Below are 26,498 nucleotides of genomic sequence, written 5' to 3' on the forward strand. Positions count from 1 at the left end.
AAAGCAGGTTGGGGTGTGTGTGAGGTGGCAAAACCAGTGGGTTTTCAGACAAATCTCTCCAAAAATTGTGGATTAGGAAAGATTTCCTGCAGTCTTTTGGTCTTAATTCAGCTTCACATTTTGTTAGCAGAGACAAAATCTTGGCCACTCTGTCTCTCCTCTCTGAATGACATTAAATCATTGCCCTTATATAGCTCCCCAATATGAAGACCAGGGATGACTGCTCCCTTCCTTGCTTTCACCTTGCTGGTTGACACACGGCCAATCTGAGGACAGTACCCCAAACTGCCTGCCCTCCTTAAATGGCTGTAACCCTCTCAGCTAATCACCCCCAGGCAGCTGTATGTGATGCTAAGGTCTAGTGCAGGGAACGGCTAGTGTTTGTTGTGATATTTTAATGGGACTTGTCGTGCACATGTTTTAACCCACATCTGCCAGTTTAATCATGCCTTCTGCTGTCACTGAACACCCGAGATCTTTTTATCCTCCTAATCCTATTATCACATCTTATTATCTACATCAACATGGAGATTATGCTCTTGTTTTACAGTTTTACACTTAATGTGGTCACAGTGTTTTGTTATTTCCAATAACTACATTAACACACATAGTAAATATCACTGGGTCAAAATTAGTCCAGATTTGTATACTGATAATACAATATACTGAAGCACCAATGTAATAATGGGTTAACTTTACCCAGTACCACCAAAGAGTTGTTTTGACCAAGTGCTAGTGTTATTTTTGGTAAGGTTTTATATTAAGGTCTTTTTAGCAGTAGTTGATAGGTAATAAGGACCTTATAACTCCTTATATGATGCTTATTAACACTGTTATTGTGTTAATGCTGTATGAGTGTTAATAATAGCATCAAATACATGTATTGTTAAAGGACATTTACTGTATAAGCACTTATAAGAAACACATTATTATGCATTTATTAGCAGTTAATTTGCACTATGCTTTTTGCAGCTACTGGATCTAAAGCGAGGACAATGCCTTGTTAGGGTTAATAAATCCTTTATTATGCGCTTATTAACAGAAATATTGCACATTTTACTCCACTACATTTATATAACTGCTTTAGTTACTAGTTCCTTTGCAGATTTATATTATTATTAAAAAATATAATCAACAAATGAATGACTTCTTATTGTAGATTAGGCTACCCAGCAGCATATAAAGTAGTATAGATCTGTGGCCGGATTGGCTCAGTGGGTAGAGCAGGCACACATATATTTAGAGGTTTATACCTCAACGCAGAGGTCCAGGGTTCAACTCTGACCTGTGACGATTTCCTGCATGTCTTCCCCCTCTCTCTCCTCTTTCTCACCTGTCCTGTCCATTAAAGGCGGAAAAGCCCAAAAAATAATCTTAAAAAAAAAAAAAAAGTAGTATAGATCAGCTCCACCTTTACCAACTGCAACATTTAAGTGATGCTTATTGCGTACACATTAAAATATAATAATTATAATCCAACAAAATATTTCTTCCAAAATAGGCCATTCTTCATTATGCAGTACTTACTTTTGGTATTTTAAGTATATTTTGATATAAATATAGTTTGTATCATATAGTAAGTTTTGTACTTTTTGAATGCAGGACCTATGATTGAGTATTTCTACACTGTGGTATACTTTACTTTAAAAAAGATTTTTTTTGTTGTGTTTAGTGCGTGTACAGAAATGAATCTCTGTGCTCTCACTCCTGCCAGTATGTCAGATGGGTCACGTTTCTGGTATAAATTTATCCTGTCAGATGTCTCAGTGCAATTAGGATGCTCAGCCGTTTGTCATAGATAAGGCCGCAGCCCGGCTCCTCCGGGCTCCACTTTACATTCTGCTCGTTAAGAGGATTGATAATTACAGCACAGCACTGAGAGATGCTGTGTTATATTTCAGACTTGAGTCCGCCTGATTTGTCCCTTCAAAGTATAAACCCTTATTGTTTAATATCCAGGCCTGTCAGGGGGCTTGTAGAGGATAAACCTAATCACCTGCCATCTCACACACACACACACACACACAGGATTTAAAATCCTCTCTGGAGATTTGAAGCACAATGGAGCAAATCTGATACTTTTTGGTCTCATGAATGAGGATTTTACAACACCTTGTTCCAAAAAAAACAAAACATAATGTATCCCCCCTCCTCCCTCGTATGCACCCACACAAGCACACTCTGATCAAACACAAGCAGACGCAAACTGATGGCATGCCATGCTTGTACTGTTGTAGCCCATGCTAATTGGGGGGAAGTGAAATGACATCAAAGTTTGGAAACAATAAAGTATTTGAGTATGTGGCTGCTTACAGGACGCCAGCCGCTGCGCTCTAAACTTGTTTACTTGTTAATTTAGAAACTACTTCAGAGGTTCAACACCCTCTCTACAGATGAAACATAACTCAACATGCACTCAAAGGAGGTCAACTAAAACTTTTCGTTCACTTAAACAACCATCCAGTATGGAGGTGCTGTGGTTGTGATTTATATCAGCTAATAATCAAGAAGGGAGCCAATTTACTAATTTATAAACCCCTGCTGGACAAAAAAACTAAAAATAAAAAAAAAAAACTGTGATTTTTGTGATAACTCAGATCGAGAGTAGGAATTCAGTGGGAGGATGTGACTTTCAAGGCATTCAAGTTAATACAATAAAAGGTCCAAATGTCCAAAGAATATTTGTCAATCTTATCAGGCATTTTTGTGTTTGTTTAGTACCTTTCAGCATTAAATAAACGAGTTACTGCAATGTTTTTTTGTATTTATTTTTTTGTTACCATATTTTATGTCCATTGATTGTTGCACAGGTTAAAATTAAGACTTTTATTTCATGATATCCCACATATATCCGTTTTGAGGTACACATTAGATCTGAGTATGTTCAGATAAAGTGCACACAGCAGAGTAAAAAGATAAGATTTACTGTACATACTATATACATATAACCATATTACACATAGTTATAAAGCAGCAATACAATTTAAAAATTTAAAAAGATTTTTTGATTTATTCAATTACTCATTTTGATTATTCATTTTTGATACAGGTGATTATGTCATTTATTACAAATGTGCTGTGCTTTATCATCAGTAACTTACTATATTTCTCACTTGTTTAGGGGTGTTATATTGTTTTAACTAATTTATTTTATAATTTACATTATTTTTTGACTTCCATTAATCCAGGACAGCTTTAGTCAGTACCGTAGATATCCAGCAGGGGTCGCTTTTGGACCGTCACCACCACCCAAAACTCTGTTCTCGCTCTCGCGTTAGCTCCGTGCCTCCACTGGCGGCGACATTCGGAGAGGAGATGGCGGCCAGAGGGGGGTTTCAGTCGGCACCGACGGGAGGTGGTGGTGGAGCAATGGGACCTGGACCACCGGTACCGGGCGCAGGACCAGGCATGGGCCCCGGGACTCCTTCTGGAAGGATGGTACCGTCGTCGGCCGCGCAGAACCACATGTACCGCTCCCCGATGCCCGGGCCCGGGTACCCGGTGAGATATCACTCCATCTTTGCTGCTGACGCGTTAGCCAGTCCGCTAGAACAAAGCCTCTTACCGCTGCTTTGTCACTAGCGGCTAACGTTAACCACTGTGACCGGTGCGGGCCACAGCTCAATGTAGCTGGCAGCCCCGCTGAAAAGTTCCTCCCCTTGAGAAACATTTTAACCGGCTACTTTGAGTGACTATCAGAGTTTGTTTGTTGTTTGAATTTGCTAACCCTCCCGCCCGCTAACATTTAGTAAAGCTAGTTAGTCACGGTAGACAATTAGCTTAGCCTGCTAACGTCGCTAGCTGTTGACTGTTTCTCAGTGTGCCTGCTAAAAGTCTTGGAGTAGTTTCTGAACAATATGATGAAGGGATCCTTTAATGTTAAACGTCGTACTTTAGAGAGTTCAAGCTTCTGTTGAATTGAATTCAAAAGTTAACTTAGCTTTGCAGGCCAGTAACGTTACAAAGCCTGGTCCACGTTTGAATGAATCGGCTGCACGAAGCCCCAGTTTGTATCAATGCAGATTCTCACATAACAGAAGAGGCTCAAACCAGGACCAGAGTGCTTGCCTGCTGCTGTTTTCCACTCTGCAGAGGCAACTTCAGCGCCTGCCTTAAACTTGGTGTCACCTGGCTGTTAAAGCTATTACACAAAATAATAAGTGGACCCAGGTGTTTAGTCCACAGACATTTATAAACGTTTGGTGTGATGAAAACGAAGCGTGAATACAGGTAGGCCTGTTCAGTGTATATGCATTCGTAACAGGAGTGTGAACCTTTTTTTTTTTTTAAATACACAATGTGGTATGTTCTTCGGGCGGCACATTCCGTGAGGACTTGCGCAGCCTTGGCCCTGCCGGGGTGCCCTTGAGCAAGGCACCTAACCCCTCTGCGGACTGCTAGAGTGGGGCGTAACTTGAAGTTATCAAAATCAGAGTACAAATCACGCGAGATGTTGAGATCGTCGGAAAAAACGCCGCAGATACGGTCGTGCTGCCTGATTTGTGACCGTTTCCGCTTAGATTTGTTTCCCTTAACTGTTACCTTAACCAAACCTTATGCCCTAACCATAACAACGTAGTGACGCTATCATTTTAACAGGAGGTAAACACTACTTGACGTGGAAACCAGTGGTGTACTGTAATGTATTGTAGTGGGTATACTGTACTGTAGTGGAATTTACTGTGGAAATATCTTTATTTAGCCTATGTGAAGAAGAAAAACACAGATGATATATCAAAAAGTATAATGGACAGTATGTTTTTGCAAGTCATTGGGCATTTTTAAGTGGGTATATGGAAATCCTGGAGCTTTCTTAGTGGGTATACTGCGTATACCTGCATATCACGTAGACTATACCACTGGGGGACACCCTGTGCTTGCGTCTCCGTGCGACGAACAGGTAGAACTCTTCCTGGTGTTGCCACAATGTGTTTACGCCTAAACAATGTTACAAAAACAGGAAAATACACTTAAACACATGAACACACAGTTTAGCATTAAAGCAAGGTGGATTTAGCAAGCTAGCTAAGTAGCCAGACACTAAATCAGTAAAATTGAACAACTCAGTGCTTTATACACACACTCTTGTCACAGCGTAGGTATGCACATTCTTATTGCTAAGTTACATCTTAGATTTTCTTTTTTAGAGATGCACCGATTGACCGGCTGGTCACCGGAATTGGCCGATTTTCACGTGATCGGCCATGACCGGCCTGGTCAGTCTGAGATATACCGATTTTATGCCGGTTAAATCATGGATGTATTAAGAGAACTGGATACAGTGTTCGGCGCGAAGCCCCGTTCATTCCAATGTGCTCATGTTTGTGTTGTCATAGCAACTAGGGCTGGGACGATTACCGCAATACCGCGGTCATGTGACGCCTACCGCGGGTCTGAGCTCGTCACCATCATCATCGCAAAAAAAAACATTGCCCTGCGCGTTGTGTCTAATGACATGGATTCACCAACTGTTCTTACGAAGAAATGTGTTCTTAAACCCCACTCGCGCACTTTTTACGAACACTCAAGAGCACTCTTACGCACGTTTGAGTGATGACAATTTGCTCCAAATAATTGGTTACTGCATTTTATTTAATTCTACAGTTGTTTACAATGATAGTATTGTACTGTAATGTATTTCTGATAATTTTTTGAAGAAAAAAAATCGTATGTAATAGTATGCAAAGAAACACTAACACTGCAATTTACATCAGCAATTAAACTGATTAAATCCTGCGTTACTTGGTGATTGATCACACTATTTATATGGCCAAAATGGAGTGGTTTTTACTTTGTTACATTTTGCAGCAATTATCTATACTTTCTACTCCACTACATTTCTACAACGTTCCGTTACATTTTCTGATCAGTTATTCCCCCTGCCAAAACGTCTTCCTGACCGTCACATGTTTGTCTCACTAGTGAAGTTTGGTTACCATAGATATGGGGCACCGCCGATCCTTCATTGGCTTCCAGGCCGGCTCCGGTGCTCCAGAGCCCGGGCGCAGCGCTGCTGACCCCCTGAAAATGTTTTTTTTTTTTTTATTATTCCCGTTTTTAAATCATAGTTGCCTCTCCACAGCGTCGTTTACTCCTCCGCCGTAAGACGCGTTCATATCTTATTTATTTGGCTGGACCTCTTCACATCTCCTCCCCATTGTCTCTGCTTCACACACTTTATTTGCTTACTTGCATGGTTAAAGAAAATAAAACCGTCTTAAAATACATCCAGGAATAAAACCAACCGCATTCCGATTCTAACAACATATTTCCGTTTTATGCTGGTTAGGATAGGAACTTCTTTTAAAAGCCAGCTGGCCTTGTTTGTGGTAGTGGACATCTTCTACTTTTACTAAAGTAAATATGCCTCCGGTTATTTGTACTTTTACTTAAGTACTGAGATTCAGTACTTCCTCCACCACTGCAATGTACAAGTCATCTGCGACTCCGACAATTATCTCTTGAACGCAGTCTCCCAGGAGGTGCAAAGGAAATGTCATGTCCTTATATGGGAATTTGCGGGGCGTTGTCTTATGCTAATTAGGAACAACTGGCACGCACTTTCAATTACGAAGACGTGGGATTCATCAATCCTAAGAAGACAGGTGCGAACAATTCAGCTGTTTAAGAACACGTCATGAATCCGACGTAGACTTTTCTTAGGGACTTTCTTAAGAACATATTTAAGAGAAAACTTAGGAAGATATTGGTGAATGAGGCCCAATGTGTCTAATGACATTGATTCTTTGATTCTGTTCTAATGACATGGATTCATTGTGTCTTACATGGATTCAAGGTTTTCTAAACAAAATTTATCAAAAGATGGAACAAATCCGACATTTTGTGAGTTGGGGAGCGCAATGTTCCATGCCGTGTATTACGGTAGGAAAGGCAAAGACATTTCTCCGTTCTCAGCTGAGGTAGACACATTAACGTTACAGCTGCAGTGTTTACCATTGCACATTAGCCTAGCAGCTAGCAGAGTTTCCTTCTGTTTATAGCTTAACCCGATAAAACGGCATGTTGAATTTCAGCCTGCATGCACGTTTCGTAGTCTAAAACAGAGCGGCTTATCTTGGTAGAGAGAGCAACAAGTGAGCAACAACTGCCGAGTGACCGAGTCGCCCTCTCTGCTCTCTGTCTGCTCAGCTGCTAGACGGGCTGCACTCGGGCTGCAACATATGTTGTAAGGTTTAAGCCAGTGTTATTTTGGGGGTAACCCCATTCACTTTACCAGCAGTATTGACAATAGATAAAGCCACCGTGTCTTGAGAAGCTCTAGCTTGTTGTTTATTGTTCACTTTTAACTCACTTTACATCATCTTTGCCATCTCTTTTTTCCTCTCTCTTTTCCTCACAGCGGCACTCTACTCTCCGTTACCGCTCGCTCTCCTTGCGAGACCACACGGGCACTGACGTCACTCACTTAAGGCACCTGCCATTCTTGCTCTAACTTACGCTGCTCTCGTAAGGGGGTTGCGGTATACATATATAGAAAAAAATACATACCGCCCCAGCCCTAGTAGCAACATGGACGTTCATGAGCTTCTCTCTCATGTCTCTTACAAGTATAGTTTGTTCTCTTAATACCTCCATGGTATACGTGGCGAACTCATGAACTCGCTGTTTCATTGTCTAAAATATTCACTAACGTTATGGATGAATGAATGGCTTAGTGCAGGCGCTAATGGATCCAAAGGTGTATCTCGTAAATTACCCTACTAATATGCCCGGAATGGTACCAAACTTCTACAGTAGTACAAATAGGTTCTGTACTCATAAAACGAGGCATTGGAAAGTTTGTAAGTACACCAGGATTTTGTTTAAATAACACTTGCCTGATGCTTCTACTCTCTGCTGCTACCGCTGCTAGTTAGCTAGCTCTCAGATTCTCCTCCATTAGTTGTAGCTCCTCGTCCGTGTATTCAGGCGTTCAATGCTAACCTCAAACTCTGCCATTTTGTCGATCTCTTCTGCTGTTCCCTCGATTCTTCACTACTTTACCGGTAGTCTCTTCCGGCAATAGATGTCGTGTGCTGTGTGGGATCTCACGCTCTGGATAATACTCTGGATTTGGAATCTACCTGTTTTCATACAGAAGTTTAGTTTGCTAAATATATCAAAAAAAATTTAGATGGATATTGGATGTGCAAAGAAGGAAATGGTTCTTCCATAACATTGGACTTTAGATGTGTGTGAATTTCTCACACTTTGCTTTGCTTTATCCATATGCAGAATACATTGAACATGGGTACATGCTATTGAATCCTGGGTACATCTCACACAAATATGTTTCTTAAAAAAACACATTTTATTCAATCTTGATAGAAATGTATAGAAAGAAAATATAATATATCCAAAGCAGTTGAAGTGTTTGCTGCTAAGCTACTGGCAACCTGAAATATGGTTTTGTGAAAGGATATTACATATTTTTTCTCTAGCATCCTTGACTGCTTTGATTCTGCAGCCTTTCACAACATAGTCAAAAAGACTTCATACTCTGAATACTGCAGAACTCAGGTAAACCAAGGTTGTATTGATGTATAGTGTAAAGAGCACCAAATGATTGACATGCAGTCCCTGTCTGCCCATGGCAGAGTGCATTTATCTAGTCTGTATTTTTGATATCTCAATGTCCGTCACTCTTCCTCCCTTCCACCCTCCACCATATGCAGAGAAGAGTGTGTTTTGCCTTCATCTCGCTCATTTGTTGCACTGACATCTGAAGGGAAAGCTGCCACCAGTGCTTGTCATTTATCTGCTTTTCTCACCTGCACTCATGCAGTCAAAGACACGAAGTCGTCTGTTTGAGTTCTTAGCGCTTGGCTTGGTGAGTTAGAAGGGGAGTTTGTTCTCTATTGACTTGTTTGAAGGAGCCGGCATGCAATTGTTCCTACCTCTTGTAGGACCAAAGTATGTGGATTTGATGATGAAAAAGCAGGGTTTGTATTTTCTGTGAACAGTACAAAGGTGCTGATTATGAGCTATGCTATTTATTTTTCTTGTACTCCAGTGCAAAAATAGTTTTGGTTAGTTTAGAATAAGCTATTTCTTTAATTTGATGTCTTATAGCAAACATAACATCACATTAAACAATATTCCAGTGTCTAAATAGTTTTTAAGGGGTGGGGAATTCCCCCTTCACATGCTTCACATAGGGATTTATACACTTTGGCTGGGACACTACTTGTGAGCTTAGTTACAGGTATTACTTGTCCTATTCATATCTCAGATTGCCTCTCTGAACTACTACATTGCTGTAATTAGTTGTCTCCTCCTCTTAGTAGTCATCTTTTTGATCTGCATCATCAGTCTTTCTTTTGATGGCTCTCTTTTGCTCTATTCTTTCCCTATACTCTGTCTCACCCACTTCATCTCTTCACTTAATAACAATTAAAGAAAACCTCTTGGTGAGGGTAAGCTCTGAAAAGAGCATCATATTGGTGAGGTTTGTATTACTCAGTGAGTTTAGTTTTAATCTCGCTATGTGTTCTGAATCGACGTTCATGGCGTTGTGTGACATTGGCCGGTTCAAGGCTTTTTTGACTGCTGCTTCTTAAGCCTGGTTCACACGGCAGGATAATTAGGCTGATTTTAGCCCCGATTCACCCCTTCCGACAATCTTAAGGATGCTCCGATTATCGTAAAATAATCTGATCAGATATTTCTGCCGTGTGTGGTGTGTTAAGACTGCTCTCTTCTGCTCGGAAGGACGTCGGGACCGCTCCGATCTCAAATCGGGGATATCCAACATGTTGGATTGTTTTGGCCCGATTTCTCCTCGTGTGTGGTGTCCCCCGGGGACAAACGAGCACGCAGCCTGTGGACTGTGGCGTGTAGCCAATCAGAAAGCGAGGTGACGAGGCGGCGAGGAAAGCTACCGGGAAACTGGGCGGCATGGCGCACCAGAAAGTCCGGTGGACGTCGGAGATAAGTATAGCAAGTATAGTCCATGCTCGCGTTGTCTCCACTTCTTTGACCATCGCCCTTTCTTTTGATACCGTTTTTTTCGGTTAAAAACAAGCTACAAATTATCGCCACTGCATCCTCTTCGTCCGCCATGATTGTTTACTCTGAAGTCACGTTTGATCTCGAGGGATTTTGCGAGATTTCTCGTCTGACCTGGGATTGCTCGGGAGTCAAATCGGTTCGTGTGTGATGTGTTGATTTTGCCGTGTGCTGCGCACCACACACTGTACGACCAAAACTGTTAGACCCGTGATTTTTTATTGCCGTGTGTGGGGTCTCTCAGGATTGGAAAATCAGCCGACAATTTTAAAATCGTCCCGTGTGAACCAGGCTTTAGTAACATTACCTTTCTTGTCTGTTAAACGGTGTTAATGTTGGCACACTGCCGTTTGCACTTGTCAATTCAGGTTTTTTTCCAGGGTTTGTTCTGAGTGGGTTCCACACGTGGATGTTTACGTTTCACCCAGCGGTCCATGTGTTGTGATGCCGCTCTTCGGGGCAGTCGTCCCGCATTCTGCACCAGTGTTGGCTGAACAAGACATGCTGTAAATTTGTGCAGGAATCAATACAGTACATTTATGCGCAATACCTGCAATCCCACACTAAAATTCAAGCCCATATATCCATATATAGACTGAAGTTAAAGGATGACAGATAAGTGCAGAGCGATATTGAGTGGAACAGCTTAAGGCGGGGGAGCAGAAGGAACAGCTCTGTCACCGGGGAGAGTAGATTTTAACTGATCCACTCTGCTCACATGCTCTGGTTGGTGTATAGATCAGATTCCTGTAGTCTGAAACAAACGTGGGAATTTTTTTTCAGCTCCAAGTTTTATGGGGGAGGAAATAAATAATTTTCCTATATTTTCTACGCAGAGACCGGGCATGCCTCCATCCAGCCGCATGACCCCACAGGGACCAGCCATGGGCCCCCCAGGATACGGCAACAGCCCAGTGTCTCGCCCTGTGATGCCTGGCGTGATGGACCCGTCTCGCAAGAGGCCCGCCCCCCAACAGATCCAGCAGGTTCAGCAGCAGAACCGCAACCAGCAGTGAGTCGTCCCCCTTCATACAGAAGATCAATATTAATGTCCAAAATACTTGGGGCATGGAAAAGTCATACCGGCGAGGCGGAGCCAAGTTTTTTTTACCTAATACACACACTCCATCTTTGTAGCGTGTGGTTGTGTGCCAGGTTCACTGTGTATATATTACATTTTGCCAAGATGGTAATACATGGTTTGGAAGCATAGCATATATTAACTGGTACTGAATGAATTAATTGGGTCGTTTTACCTACAGGATCATGGACTAGAGGTGTTGAAATTAATCAAATAATCGATGCATCGAATCGTGGACATGGACGATGCTGCATCGCTAATTGGCCAGGCCATAATTGATTATTTCTGTTTACAATTTAATGTATGCCTAACAACCTTTCTGTTTACATATTCTGTTATGTTTTGCACATTCAGGAAGTGTCATGTACTCAGTGCTGTAGTTTTATGTACCCAATTTATTTAGTATTAGAGCACTGCAGAATGTTTTGTTTTTGAAGCTTGAAAAGCTATGAATTAAATATTCTATATGGCTCTAATAGTAAAAATGTATTTGACGCATCGTGATGCATCGAGATATCGAATCGCTGACATAATCGTAATCGAATCAGGAGATCAGTGAAGATTCACACCTCTATCATGGACACACATTGATTTGATTTATTTATTTTAATGTGAAATGTAAAAACATCCACAAGGTTGCTCTGTTGTGTCACATTGCCTCTGGTACAATGAGGTATTTATTTTAATATTTTTTAACAGATTGGAAATGTTTTTTACACATTTCTATTTAGTGCTGCATAATTAGTCAATATTAATCTTTCAATCTTCCATCATTTAAAATGCGTGCTCTGCTCATAGAAACTCTGCTGCATATCAAATCAAGCGCAGCATGAAAGACCACCAGCGGTGGCATTACGCAAGGCTGTTTACTGTTAAATCCCCTGAAAATGACACCACACTGCTACAGTATAACAGCACAGACCTCTACACACATCAGACTGCTCGGTTATAACTCAGCCAGACATTTCTCCTTTCTCAGCTGAAATGGACAGCATAGCGCTGCAGTCTTCCCTGGATTTTTTGAAGCGCATACACAGAAGGGACAGCAAGTGGACCCCAATGCGATATTCGCTAAATTTGACAAAACACAGACTTCACCTTTAATTGATAGCCATATATTTAAGGGAAATTTATGTAACAGACTTAACAGCTAATCAAAAAAAAGTAGACCGAATACAAATGTATCCTACGTTACTACATTTGTCTTTGAATATGTGTGATCCTCATCCCAATAGCCTTTTATATCAGGGACTGAATTATTGTGATTATGTTAATCTAGCGCTCCGCTTTGACTCACACTCAAACTTATCTTGTTTCGATTATTTATTTTTTTACAGCACAAAGAAGAAGAAGATGGCTGATAAAATTCTACCTCAGAGGGTGAGTATTAATCAAATCCATGGAAATCCATTAATCCTGGCCTTGATTGTGTTGGAGAGATTACATTTGTTTGTCCATTTTACCCCCATATCACAACGCTGCACAGCAGTGTATTCATCTTAGGTCTGCTTGTCATAGAACAATTGTAGCTTTACCTTCTGTTTGGGCAGTTATGTCATTGTGTAGAAGTTGTTTGAGCAGTAGTCCATATCCATGACCTTCCACTTCCGGGATTGCACCATTGCCGCCGGAAATTCCACCGTATGTTTTTGTTTTTGGCCGGGTGTCCGTTGCTTTACACTTTCTTTGTGTTGGAATTTTAAGCTCTGATCGATTTATGAGGACTATGGTTAACTGCTCCTCAGATTTCTGCAGGGTAAATCCAGACAGCTAGCTAGACTATCTGTCCAATCTGAGATTTCTGTTGCACGACTAAAACAACTTTTGAACGTACACATGTTCCACCAAAACAGGTTCCTTCCCGAAGCTATTTTGCAGCGGCACCAGGGCTCCGTGCGGCGCCTAGCGCCACCCATGACGATTGTAATTGGTTTAAAGACCTAATAAACCAGAGCACGTTTTTCTCCCATCCCGGAATGCTGTGTGGACTAGCCAGACCCTCCTCTGCAGCGCTGTGGAGGAAGGTCTGGCAAAGCGAGACTATTAGAGCAGTTACACCTGCTTGTTGTCATATACAACTTTTTTACTTATGTACAGCACATGTTTCAGATGAGGTGGACAAAAATGCTGCCAAACTGGTATTAGAGACCACTTTATTGAGAGATGGTCGAAAACTGACCGTGTGTCCCTCTGAGTGTGCTCTGTTGAACTTGTTGGATGATGCACCAGTGGTCACCTGTGTATTTTATTGTGTCCCAGATCAGGGAACTGGTCCCAGAGTCTCAGGCTTACATGGATCTGCTTGCTTTTGAGAGGAAGCTGGATCAGACCATCATGCGCAAGAGGCTGGACATTCAGGAGGCCCTCAAGAGGCCCATTAAGGTATGGTTCAATTAAAGTTTTCACTCTTTGAATCCCTCAATCACTCCGGTTCAGACATTAAATTAATGTCAAAGCCATTCAGAACCCCCGGGGCCTTGTACAAATGTCTACAGCATTAGTTCAGACATTTCATGTTGTCATGTAAAGATTAAGTTTATTTGTTGTTGGTTTTTAGCTTACTGTTGAACCAGGTTTCATATGGATTTTTGAAGTAACATACTGATGCTACTGTTTTTTTTTTTTTTTTAAATAAATGAATATGGTAGATTTTTACAGACTGTTATGTGGCAGTGAACATAAAGATGTTAGCGCAGGTGGACAACATGCCATGGCAGATTTTTGTTATTTTATATAAGTTGAATGTCCTCTTAGTGTCTGCATTCAGCAAACCAACACATTGATCTGATCTTAAATTAACTGCACGGCACGCTCTCACAGCTGAACTATCTTATCTTTACCGTGAGTAAAATTTACTTTGTCGAATGAAATAGAACTTGACCCGTGGGATTTTAAGGAGCAGTTGTGTGCTTCTGCACTGATTATCAGTGTATATATCAAGTCAGTGTTGAGTGAATGATAGCACAATCATTTCTTTTGATTGTTTCCAGCAAAAGAGAAAGCTTCGGATCTTTATATCAAACACCTTCAACCCCGCAAAGCCAGATGCTGAGGATGGAGAAGGCACAGTTGCATCATGGGAGCTACGTGTTGAGGGACGTCTGCTGGAAGATGTAAGCTTCTTGATTTAAATGATTGGCGAGGATGGCCCATGCAGATGAGGCAGCCACTAGCTCCCTTGAACTTTATTGAAATATATTGGTTGAATCTTTTTAAATATAAATATTTTCTGTGTACAGTATTTATTTATGGCTTAACAGTAGCTGATTTGTTCTGCATATAATATAACCTACCAGATTACCAAAATGTCTTTGTTGGGCTACATTGAGCAAAGACACCAATGTTTTACAGATATTGTAATGCTTGCATTCATATTTCCAATAACAGCAACATTTGCTTTGCAGACGGCTGTGTCTAAGTATGAAGCCACCAAACAGAAGAGGAAGTTCTCCTCTTTCTTCAAGTCTCTGGTGATTGAGTTGGACAAAGACCTGTATGGTCCAGATAATCACCTTGTGGAAGTAAGATAATTTATTTTATGCATCTAAATATATACATCTGCAGATATTTACCCAGTTTTCTCTTCTAGGATTATATGTAATGAATATTTTTGCCTTTCTATGAAAGTCACTGTTTTATCAGCATTTTCTGGTTTGCAAATCTCATTAAATTTGCAGCTAGCGATTATTTACATTGACGATTAATCCGCATATTCTCTGTATACCAGTAGGGTTGGGAACCAAAACATGGTTCCAAATTAGAACAGATTCCAAAATGCCAAGAACCGGGTGCCCATAAAATAAATAATTTCAGTTCATCTTATCGGTTCCTCCTCAACTACAAATGCCGCTCTTTCTAGCCTCGACGACGCTGCGCAAAGCAATACATTTTGTTTTGTTTAGGCAGTACAGGCAAGATCAATAAGAGTTGCAAGCACACGAGTCAGCTGTGCGCCATGGACTACTGCGCTTAAAAAATAATTTTAAAAAATCCACAAATTTTACATAAGGTATACAGTATTTTTCACTACATTTACTTTAATAATATTTTTTGCTAGGAATTGTTTATGGCTGCCGTAACATTTAAAAATGTGTCATTGTAAACAAAGAATGTCAGTTTATAGATTGATCAGTAAATACTTGAGTTTATATCTAATATGTCCTTTTATTTTAGTGGCACAGGACTGCCACCACCCAGGAGACTGATGGTTTTCAGGTGAAGAGGCCTGGTGATGTGGGTGTTCGCTGCACCGTCCTACTCATGCTCGACTACCAGGTAAATAAATGCTCAGGGGTTTACTCTGCCTCTCAAAGGTTTGGTAATGATGCCTCCAAGGGCTCTTGAAACAAATTCAGTTCAGTCATTGAAGAGGCAAGTAAAAACAACGTTCAAACCTAATAGCAGATTCACCTTGCTTTAATCTGGATTTCTGTGTACCAAACAGCCCCCTCAGTTCAAGCTGGACCCCCGGCTGGCTCGTATGCTGGGTATCCACACCCAGACTAGACCTGTCATCATCCAGGCCCTATGGCAGTACGTCAAGACCCACAAACTCCAAGACCCTCATGAGCGCGAGTTCATCAACTGTGACAAATACCTGCAGCAGGTGAGTGGAATGCTTTGTGTCTTAATGCGCCTTCAAATTAACATTACACTTTAGTGATGTATTTTGTTACTTTATAATACACTAAAATAGGCCTTTCTGTTCTTTAAACCTGATGGACACAAACTGTAGCCAGTGCATGAAGCTGGAATTATCAACAGCCACATAGTTGTTCGCTCGATGGTGTTTTAAGCCCCCAACGTCTCCTTCCAGACAGCGCTGCAACCGTTGACAAGGCACCTAACCATAACCATAACCATTGCCTAATCCTAGTGCCTTCCAGGCAGCGCTGCCTGGAAGGATACATTGGGGGCTTAAAACACTGAAAAACTAGTTGTTCCGGTTAATTCCTGCTCTTGATGTTGTACAGTCCGTCTCTCTACCCTTCACTATGTCCTTGTCTGGCGTCTCTTCTTGCTGGGTCACTGGTTTCCTTTGCATTTTTTCTACTGTGTCAAAATAAACAGAGGGTTGTGTAATGTTAACGGTGAATTCCTAGAAAGTTAAAGAACGAAATATATTTTCTGGCTAACTTAGTTTCTGTAACTAAAACAATGATTTGAAATGTGTTACAGATGGAATAGAGCCATTAATTGACCCTTCGCTAAGCCACGCCCGAAAACCGCCACAGGCCAATCGTGGCTTAGCAACTGCAACTAGGCGTGGGACGTCTGTCAAGCTTTCGAGCGAGGGAAACACCGTACGCCGAAGCGTTGTGCAAATCCGATACCCGGTATCTTAAAAGTTTGGACGGGGTGGTGGAATTTTTCCCTTCCCGAAACCTAAAACCCAAGGGGAGAAAGGCTGGGCGTGGATCAAGCAGTGTGGGAGGCCCCATTCACAACTAGCTAAATGTCGACAGTATTAACAAAAACGCATACGTTTGCTCCAAGGCAAGAACACGCTAATGTTATCTAGCTAGCTAGCTAACTCAGCACAGCATTGCTTGGAAATAATGACGGTTCTTTGTTCATAATGTATATATTTGAACGTAAAATAAAGACAATTCCGGCGCAAAAAATGAACCTAGGGGTTAAATAACAGATGTGTACCCACTCTGTTGCTCTCTGGAACATGTTTTTATGCTAATCTAATGAGTTTGGAGCTTGAAACAAGCTAGCGCGGACCGCTGATTAGCTTACAACGCTAGTCTTTGGGGCACAGGGAAAGTAAAAACAAATTGCTATTTATACCACTAAAAAGGCTCAAAATATCACCACACTTCAACGGTAGCATAATGAGGGTCCCTACATGTTAACCGAAGCATTGAGAACTTTGTAAGTGTACAGACAGTTTATTAAAAAGATTATAAAGACAGTCGCATTCTCGTATACAGGCGGCCGCCGTCTTGGGAGCTACTGTCTTTCTGCCCCGAATACTAGCGTTGTAAGCACTAGCTTGTTTCAAGCTCCAAACACATTCGATTAGCATGAAAACATGTCCCAGAGAACGATCGAGTGGGTACACATCTGTTATTAACCCATCCTTAAGATGATTAAAGGCAAGACGAAGGCTCACTGACATACTTTAAAATATATTTCAGCATTTGTTAATCGCTAAAAATATAAGCAGGAGAATGTTATCATTGCAGTGTTCAAGCTAATATCTTGTGTTTATTCCACAACATTTATGGATATGCTGTTTGATTTATAATTATTTTCAAATGTCACTTACCCTGCTGTGCGTGAACATAGCTGTTCCTCAATTTGTGTGTTTCCCATTTGAATGGTCAGAGTATGAGGCGGCTCACATTATTGCATGACCTATAGGCTTTAGCTTCAATTTTGATGAAATTATTCTCATCGGTTGCATATTATCTCGTGGATATATCCCTCGAATGCATACTGCAGTCCCTTTTGTCTTGCTCTCTCAGATATTTCACCTGTTCGCTATGACTAATGACTAATTATCTCCTTGGGAATGTCTGACACCGGTGCATACATACTGTAATGGACGTGCCAGGCACGAAAGCTTGACAGGCGTAGCAACAGTAACTAAGGAGGGCGGGGCTTAGCGAAGGGTCAATTTAAAAGCTTGTTTTTGCTTTTTTACCCTTTTTCCACACACTATCAGTGAAAATTGTTACAGCATATTCTAACAGAGAGACCAACACACCTTAGACACAAAAAGAAGAGAACAGAGTGGATTATAGCAAATGTTGGCACTGATGTTGGTTCAGGCTATATACTTGTTTCTATAAAAATAAACAAACGGATTAAATGACTTGCACATTAGAGGCTGAGCTGCAGAGCAAAAAACATGATTATCACCTACACGTTAGTTATTGTTAGTGTTAATAATTGTTAGTGGTTAATAAAGAATTTATCTAGAATATAACGGTCTGTGTAGGGTTTTCTTTTTAAAACAACAGGTGTGCCAAAAGAAAATTCACTGAATAAATGAATAAAGCAAAGTAATTTCTTTAAAACAATACTCCATAGGTAGCTCTACATTTGGCCGATGCTTTAGTCCAAAGAGCCTTTTAGATGTTTAAAAGACTTAAAGGCTATTCTTTAATTTTCTTCGGCCTCCTGTCTAATTTTTGCAGATCTTTGAGACTCAGCGAATGAAGTTCTCCGAGATCCCACAGCGCTTGCATGCTCTCCTGATGCCCCCTGAACCAATCATCATCAACCATGTGATCAGGTAACCTCGTTACAGTGATGTATGAGAGTCCCCTCTGTGTCTAACATCTCAAATTGTTTTTTCTTTCCATTGATTCAAATATTTGATCACGAATAATAGCATCATTGTCCATAGTTAACTCGTGATTAAACGCAAATTAATCACACTTTTTTTTTTAATCCATTCTGAATGTACTTTTAAAAGGGATATTTTTTTAAGTTTCTAATGCTCTTATCAACATAGAGGACAAATAGGCTTGCTTTATGCAAATGTTTATTATTATTGCAACAATCCAAAACAATGACAAATACTGTCTAGAACAGGGGTGGCCAACCAGTTAGGTATAAAGAGCCACAAAAAGAAACGCACCATAGCAAAAAGCCACACAACACATGCACGTCCACACTACAACAGCAACAGTGTCTTCCAGATCTGATGACAGTTATAATACATAGCAGTTTTCATAGTTTTTTTTCTCACTTAGACTGACTCAGTGGGAAACCTGACAGTCTTTGTTATCCACAATCCTTTTCAGGTCTTGCTAGAACTCGGTTGTGGCCACTCGAAGCAACTCTCTCACTCATTTGTCACTAGAAGGTCTTTCAAACAATCTGATTCAGCAGTGAAAGGGTTAACGAGGAAGGTGATCTGTGGCCGCTGTTTTTCCTCAGGTTGCAGAATCTGTCCTCAAAACTCTGCTGCATTATTTTCCATTTTAAAATTATTGGCAGATGCATTCAAATGTTTGTTTTTTTTACTTATCTGAAATACTGTATGTTTCAGAAAAGTTAAAAACAACAATCAACCAATGACACAGCCCCCAGCCACACAGTAGGAGCCTCACAGGAGCAGGCAAAGAGCCGCATACGGCTCAAGAGCCACAGGTTCGCCACCCCTGGTCTAGAATATTCCCCAGAATAACCTCAAAGGTACTGTATGCTCAAAAAATATGCTGAAAGCATAATATGGTAAACTCAAGCCCATCAAGCAACAACAGATAATAATGACCTGAATGGAACATTACTAGGTAATACTAACACAATGTACTGTCCCACTTAAAACTTATTTGCCTTGGTGAAAGGTGCATACATAAACAAACAAACATATTAAATATGAAATAAATAATAAATACAGAAATACACAGAATACATACAAAATAGCTGTTGCATAACAAAAAAAGAGGCAGAATGGGTTGAGTACAAAATTTGCAAACAATATATAGTATATTCAATTGGCAGATGTAAAGTCCAGGATGAAGGTTAGTGCAAGTGTAGTGGGGGTAGTAGGTACAAACCCTACTACAGTAACTGGGATCAAAACAGGGTGATACAAAAAAAAACTTAAACAAACAATAACTAAAGTGTGAGAGAAACTGTGATGGCTCGGTGGAGGCTATGTGCCACGCAAGGCAAATGCTCAAATGGGAGTTGCTTGTTGTTGCGTGCACTGAGTGGTCAGTGTGCTGACTTTATGTTCAATGTCCCACTGTTTGGCTACTTGCAGAGAGTGCTTGAGGCACACGCGTCGCCGAAATGCCTCTTCTCTATCTTTTATAACAGTCAAAGCATGCGACTGAAGTTCCCACTGTGGGTCAAAATATTGTGCTGTGAGCCCAAAGGTAACTGTGATTAGTCTCCGGTGAGTGCAGCAGTGCTGCATCGCTTTCTAATTTCCCAAACTATGTAGCGGCCTGAGGCCAAAATCACAAAACACGCGTGTTAATCGCACATCAAAAAATGAGTGGTGTTAAAAGGAGATTCTTTAATTGGTTATTATTGCGTTCATTTTAGCAGCCCTAGTGTTTCTTATGTTCAATAATAGATCCTTAATTAGTTTGGGAGCTATGAACATTTTACCCAACATATTAAGAAGTTGGATTGCTGTTTGAGTCCAGTCTTGTTGGGTAATTTTATCTCCTGCTGCTAATGTAACAAATGCACATACTACGAAAACTAAATGTACTGTATTATTTTATAGTGTGGATCCTAATGACCAAAAGAAGACTGCTTGTTATGACATTGACGTGGAGGTGGATGACACGCTAAAGACCCAGATGAACTCTTTCCTGCTCTCCACAGCCAGTCAGCAGGAAATAGCAGGACTGGACAACAAGGTACAACAGAGAGTTTTGAACAGACACACCCCCTCCCTTTGTAATGAAAGGGAGTGGTTTCCTGCAGTATTTCTGTGCTTTTTTTGGTGGGGTATTGATCTATTAACTTTAGAAATTCCTGCTGACTGTAGAACAACTTGCACACCCAACAATTGTCAGTGTAACTTGTGTGAGTATTTTAAAATAGCACTTAATTCTATGTGACAACTTCATCTGCTTTAGCTTGTAAAGGCAATTTTAAGCACACTCACTTTAAATACAATGTCAATAGGCAGGTTTTTTATTAGGCTCCTGTTCCATCAAGCCATCGTGTAGAATTTTTTTCTCCCTGTTTTGTTTACCTGCTGAGGGCAATTTCACACATATCTGCTCTTCCAAATTTTACCGCCTTCTTTCTAGCCACTTTTGAGGTCAGCCAGGTCTTTTGGCCTCTTGCTTGCAGCCATTACCTTGGCGGGAGGGCTGTAATCACATTGATAAGGTGTGGAGCCATTCCCCTAAAAGACGTCCTCCTGTGTGGTCTTTGTTCTGAGACAAGTCAACATTGTAAACAGAGAGAGCTTGTTTATAGTTCATAGACTCCATTCATTTTGTGACTGTTCTTTTTTGGGGGGTTTGGTGACGATTACTTATATACACCCGGTTCCTGTCGGCCTAATATCAGAAACAGCTTTGTCGCAGAGCCTGTCTTAGTTTTCTCTGTATGTGTATATATAGTGTCTGAAAAACAGAAATCACAATGGACTGGTGCCGTTGTTTAAAACAGTTTTGGAACTGCTTATCTGAGGAATACTGGATGTAAAATGGTTATTAAGGAAACACCTGTTCTCCCTTTTTCTGTCTGTAATATTCCATTTGATTAATAACACTGAATTAATACCTTATGAATTACTTTAAATTGATGACCCTTCTATTTGTTCTGTTTAATTCTTCTCAGATCCATGAAACCATTGAGACCATTAACCAGCTGAAGACCCAGAGAGAGTTCATGTTGAGTTTTGCCAGAGATCCTCAGGGCTTTATCAATGATTGGCTGCAGTCCCAGTGCAGAGACCTCAAGGTGAGTCTGTCTGTCACCACTGAATCTTTTAGGAACTTAAAGCACTTTTATCTGTGGTCTGATATCTCTGTAAATAACTAAGAGTATCTCAGAAGAACTGTCTTTTAAACTACCGTCAACCACTTGACACTAACAATCTCATGTCAGATATCAAATGTCAAGAATCAGAAAGAAATAACATCAAAGCAACAGTTATTAACATACCCTCTGTTATTTCTAAACCTGGTTCATTTTCAAGTTCAGTAAATTCCTTGAGGTCATGTTTGAGGTTAATCATACTTGGTCTTACGGAGGTTTGCTGAAGCAAAATCCCTTGGGTTTCAATTCAAGGTCCAACTGTGTGAGGAGAGGACTTCATTTCTTAAGTACGTGGATGTATCCTATCTCTGAAAACACAAAGCTCATGCTGCTCACTCAGGTGTAACACAGGAGAGCAGAGTCAAAATAGAGTGTGAAACATTTAATAACTACGACTGGCTGCACACTCGCCTCTGGTCTGACCTTTGAGTGAGCTGATCAACTGCTGACCAGCTGTCGCCCAACGGCAGTGTTTGTTCAGCCGAATCTCTGTGAAATTGAACAAATTCAGTTGAGAACTCGCTGGCTGCTTTCACAGCAACAGTCAGCCATATATATATATATATATATATATATATATATATATATATATATATATATATATATATATATATATATATATATATATAAAAAACAAAGTTCTCTTGTGACTAGGGATGTTAACGATTAACCATTTAACCGTTAACCAACAATAAGAATTGTGGCTAATTAATACTACCAGTTAAACAGTTAAAAGCAATATTATAAAAAAAAATAAAGAATAGGAAAAATAGGCCAACATTACATTTATCTACTGTAAGTATTTACAGGACATTTATTTCTAAATGACTGTCAGCCTTTTAACACTATTAAGAACACTTTCTATACAGGCCGTTTTTTTAGCTTTGACTCTCATCTCTCGTTTTTTTCACACCACTCTCCAGCAAAATGCTTATTCTTTTCCCAGTGTGGGGTCTCTCTCTGACCACATAGTTAAGGCTGTTTGACTTCCTGTGGTCTGTACATGAAAAATCATACCGATTTTTGTACAGGCGAACCTGCTCGGCCAGTCTTCCAAGCCGACCATGTTGAACTGAAAGCGCAGCGCAGGCCGAGTTACGCGCTGCGACAACTTGCGGAGCCTTTTGCGCTGAAAACAACAACCATAAGCCTAGCTTTTTTGATCAGTTAACGAGGGTCAGCTGTCGGTCAGGAAAAACAATCTAAATTTGCATCCCTACTTGTGACGGTATGTTTGTCATTACTGCGGTCAGCGTTTGGTAGATGTTATTTATCCTTACAGGAGCCTGGGCTCTTCCATTTTTCATCTGTAGGACCAGTTGAAATGGAGTGTGTAAATTTGTCTTTCTCTGTTTACAGACCATGACAGATGTGGTAGGAAACCCAGAAGAAGAGCGAAGAGCAGAGTTTTACTACCAGCCATGGGCTCAGGAGGCGGTCTGCCGCTACTTCTACTCCAAGGTAATCCAACTTCATTCCTCCTATATATTGTCTTTCTCTATTTCTACCACTTGGTCCGAACTTAATTATCTCAACAACTATTTGATGAATTGCCATGAATTTTCACACAGATGTTCATGTTTCCCAGAGGATGAATCCTATCAACTTTAGTGAACCCATGACTTTTCCTCTAGTGCCTCACGGGGTTGATGAAATATCTTAACAACTATTGGTGCAAACCCTGATGGTGCCTAGAGGGTGAATTGTAATGACTTTGGTGATCAGCTTTACTTTTGTTTAGTGCTAAGTACGCCTTCAACTACCATTACTTTTATTATCTGCAATTTGTTTTGGTTTAGTAATTGTAAAATGTCGGAAAATGGCAAAAAGGAAACGCTCATTGGAATTACTCGTGGTACACATTTTTTGCCTGTAAGACGTCCTTTAAATAAAAACTGGTTGGACTTAAGTTTGCATTTTTCGGGTTATATAAACTAAAATTGGTTAAAATCTTTAAATCAAAAATGTTTACGACATCAGTGGCTGTTTTCAGGTCAGATAGCAAGAGCTGCAGATATTTTTATGTCAGTCACTTTTTCTCTTCTTATAAGATGTCAGATAAATGCCTATTGTTTCCAGAGCCTAAGGTAACCTTTTGTAGGATTAAATACCGTAACGTCATAAATAAATGTTTGATGTATGTGTGACTTTACAATTTACTCCGTTTGGTGTGACTTGGATGTTATAATTCAGGTACTGTTTACGTCAGTGTACGCAATAGAGGTGTGCATCTTCACTGATCTCCCGATTTGATTACGATTATCATGTCTTCGATTCAATATCACGATGCATCACGAAGCGTCAAATACATTTTTACTATTAAAGCCATATAGGATATTTAATTCATAGCTTTTCAAGCTTCAAAAACAAAACATTCTGCAGTGCTCTAATACTAAATAAAGTGGATACATAAAACTACAGCACTGAGACATACACATGGCACTTCCTGAATGTGCAAAACATAACAGAATATGTAAACAGAAAGGTTGTTAGGCATACATTAAATTGTAAACAGAAATAATCGATTATGGCCCAGCTGTTTATCGATGCAGCGTCGTCCATGTCCACGATTCGATGCAGCGATTATTTGATTAATTTCAACGCCTCTAGTACGCAACATGGTGTGCGAGCTCTGTCCTTAAACATCCAAGCTCTGGCTCGAATCGGTCAGTTGTTGGGAAAGGAAACAAAACGTCTCGCACCGTGCTACCCACAAGCTAAGCTTGTCACCTCAAAATAGGCAAGTGTCGGAAGGTCTGGCCAGAGATGCAGACACGTTGGTAATGTCTTAAATTTAACTAGGAGAAACCTGGGGGTACCCTGATCATATGCCACAAACAAAAGCAAGCAAATCGACGCCACATTTGAGAAGCTTGAGCCAGCGGATGTTTGGTATTTCTGCTGGAAAAATTACTAAAACAATGAATCAATCAAAGTAGTTGCTGATTTTTTTTGTTAATCAATTAATTGTTTCAGCTTTACTCCTAATTAGGAAGTGCTTACACGCAAACTACAATAGTGAACACAGTAGGCATTATATCTTCTTAACATCAAACAGCATGTTAGCATGTTAGCATGGGGGTAGACTCTCTTATTGTCATTGTCTTCTGGTGATTTCATCTTCTCTGTCTTTCAGGTCCAGCAGAGGCGACAGGAGCTGGAGACGGCGCTCGGCATCAGGAACACCTAAAGAAAAGTATCCACAGGCAGCAAATACGGAGACGTGCTGTGCTGTCGGGAGACGACTAATGTTTGAGAGTGTGGGACGTTCAAAATGAATTCCTCCCGAGTTTTCTGACAAACTTAGAGACATAGATACTAGATGGCTTTGCCGTTATATATATAGGATGTCCTTTTTTGTTTTATTTTCACCCTGCAGCTCGACTACTGTTGCAGTTTGGTTGCTACTTTCACAAAGTATATTTTGTTTATTCTCCTCACACCAGAGCTCCCTGAGCACAATGTATTTTTGCTTGCATGTCTAAGCCTTACCTGGAAGCATTCCTTTCATTTTGGTACGTGTGCAGAGGGAAGTCCCTGAATATAAAATATCTAAAATCAGCTGGAATGTGTTGATTCTGCCTTGACTCTTTGTTCCCCTTTTTGGAAAGTAAATTTACATTTTACACTCTCAACCCAGCCCCTGGATCCTTGCCCAATAAGTTAGATATTAATTGTGATTTTGTTTGTAATCAATCAGGCTACTTTGCTGCACATTGGCTGTTCATGTGTCACTTTGTCTTAAGCTCTCATTGGTTTGTTTTGACAGTTTGTGCCTCAGTCTGGTGTACGAGAGATGTCTAAAAGCTCAATCATGGCAGAATATACATCTTTTGTTAAGAGTGCCATTTAGTATGAAGTTTTCCTTTTTTTGTTATCAATGATTCTTGTTTTTAAAATGTGTATTAAATCAGTACTTGTCTTGTTAGCTAGTACGGATTATCAAGGAAGTAGCTAGTATGAGTACCTCTAGTCTATATAGTTTTGTAAATACTGAGCAGAAAAAAACTGAAGATGGATGTGAAGTAAAATTGTATCTCTTATCCTGGCAGATGTTTTTCTTAACTCTTTGTCTACGCTCAGATAGTTGAACCAGTATTTATATTATTAATCAGCCCTCGCTGTCAGCACAGTGATGTAGCTCTCCTCAACATAAAGACGCCAGTCACATTTGGAGAATCACTGCTCCGCTGGATGAAATGTACACGGCATTCACGTCGTCGGCAAGCTGGGAAAGTTAAATCTTCTGCTTTTAGTTTAGTGTATTTTTAATTATGTGCAGAGAAGCCATAGAGGAGGAGCCGTAGCTTCTTCTTACACTGGCTGAAGACCTGACACCTTGTTGAGTTTAATGGTTGTTTCCCTGTTGAAGGTAGAGATAAGTGTCCTGGCTGAAACTTAAGCGTGTGTGCATTTAATTAACAAATTCCAAGAATACACTAATGTGGGTTTGGGCAGGTACATGATTTGAAACGAGCGGTGGGAACCTCTGGGTTGTACAACACAATACTGACTGTATTTGAATCTGCAGACTTTTTCATGGACCAAACCTATTTTTCTGTATGTTATGTTATAATAAAGGATATGTAAAATATACCTGTCTGTGATTTTATTTTTTTAACCATTAGTTTCTAAATTAAGTAATTTTTTTAAAATGTCAAATAGTTTAAAATGCCCTTTAAACCTATTTAAAAGAAATCGTTGGAACCTAACAGTCACAATTAACCCATTAAAGGTGCACTATCCGTTCCTGCATGGTTTCAGCGCAATTTCATTTTTGTCTCAAATCGTAGGCATCTCTCCTTGATCCGGTAGCTGCCTGCCCCCTGAATACACTGTGAAAAAGCCCGGTCTCGGGAGACAACACAGGGTCGTAAACATCAAACAAACAATAGGGCACAGGATAGGCACCAAAATACAACAAACACGT

General features: G+C 40.4%; 1 protein-coding gene across 1 annotated transcript; it reads left to right on the forward strand.

Moving 5' to 3' along the window:
• Positions 1-3,256: 3,256 nt before the first annotated feature.
• smarcd1 (SWI/SNF related, matrix associated, actin dependent regulator of chromatin, subfamily d, member 1) lies at positions 3,257-26,164 on the forward strand. The gene is made up of 13 exons (XM_031301830.2): positions 3,257-3,501; positions 10,845-11,020; positions 12,427-12,469; positions 13,349-13,471; positions 14,080-14,202; positions 14,494-14,610; positions 15,263-15,364; positions 15,534-15,695; positions 18,241-18,338; positions 20,295-20,430; positions 21,368-21,490; positions 22,928-23,029; positions 24,705-26,164. The coding sequence occupies exons 1-13, from the start codon at positions 3,316-3,318 to the stop codon at positions 24,756-24,758; spliced, it is 1,545 nt and encodes a 514-aa protein (XP_031157690.1). The 5' UTR covers positions 3,257-3,315; the 3' UTR covers positions 24,759-26,164.
• The last annotated feature ends 334 nt before the right edge of the window (positions 26,165-26,498 follow it).

Source organism: Sander lucioperca, chromosome 6 (assembly GCF_008315115.2).
Source record: "Sander lucioperca isolate FBNREF2018 chromosome 6, SLUC_FBN_1.2, whole genome shotgun sequence".
Taxonomy (NCBI): domain Eukaryota; kingdom Metazoa; phylum Chordata; class Actinopteri; order Perciformes; family Percidae; genus Sander; species Sander lucioperca.

What these genes read in the sequence shown, in the direction of transcription:
- smarcd1 (XM_031301830.2), top strand. Translation starts at nt 3,316, where the DNA reads ATGGCGGCCAGAGGGGGGTTTCAGTCGGCACCGACGGGAGGTGGTGGT. An exon ending in TGCCCGGGCCCGGGTACCCG is followed by an intron (nt 3,502 to 10,844) that starts GTGAGATATCAC and finishes TTTTCTACGCAG; the next exon opens with AGACCGGGCATGCCTCCATC. An exon ending in ATAAAATTCTACCTCAGAGG is followed by an intron (nt 12,470 to 13,348) that starts GTGAGTATTAAT and finishes ATTGTGTCCCAG; the next exon opens with ATCAGGGAACTGGTCCCAGA.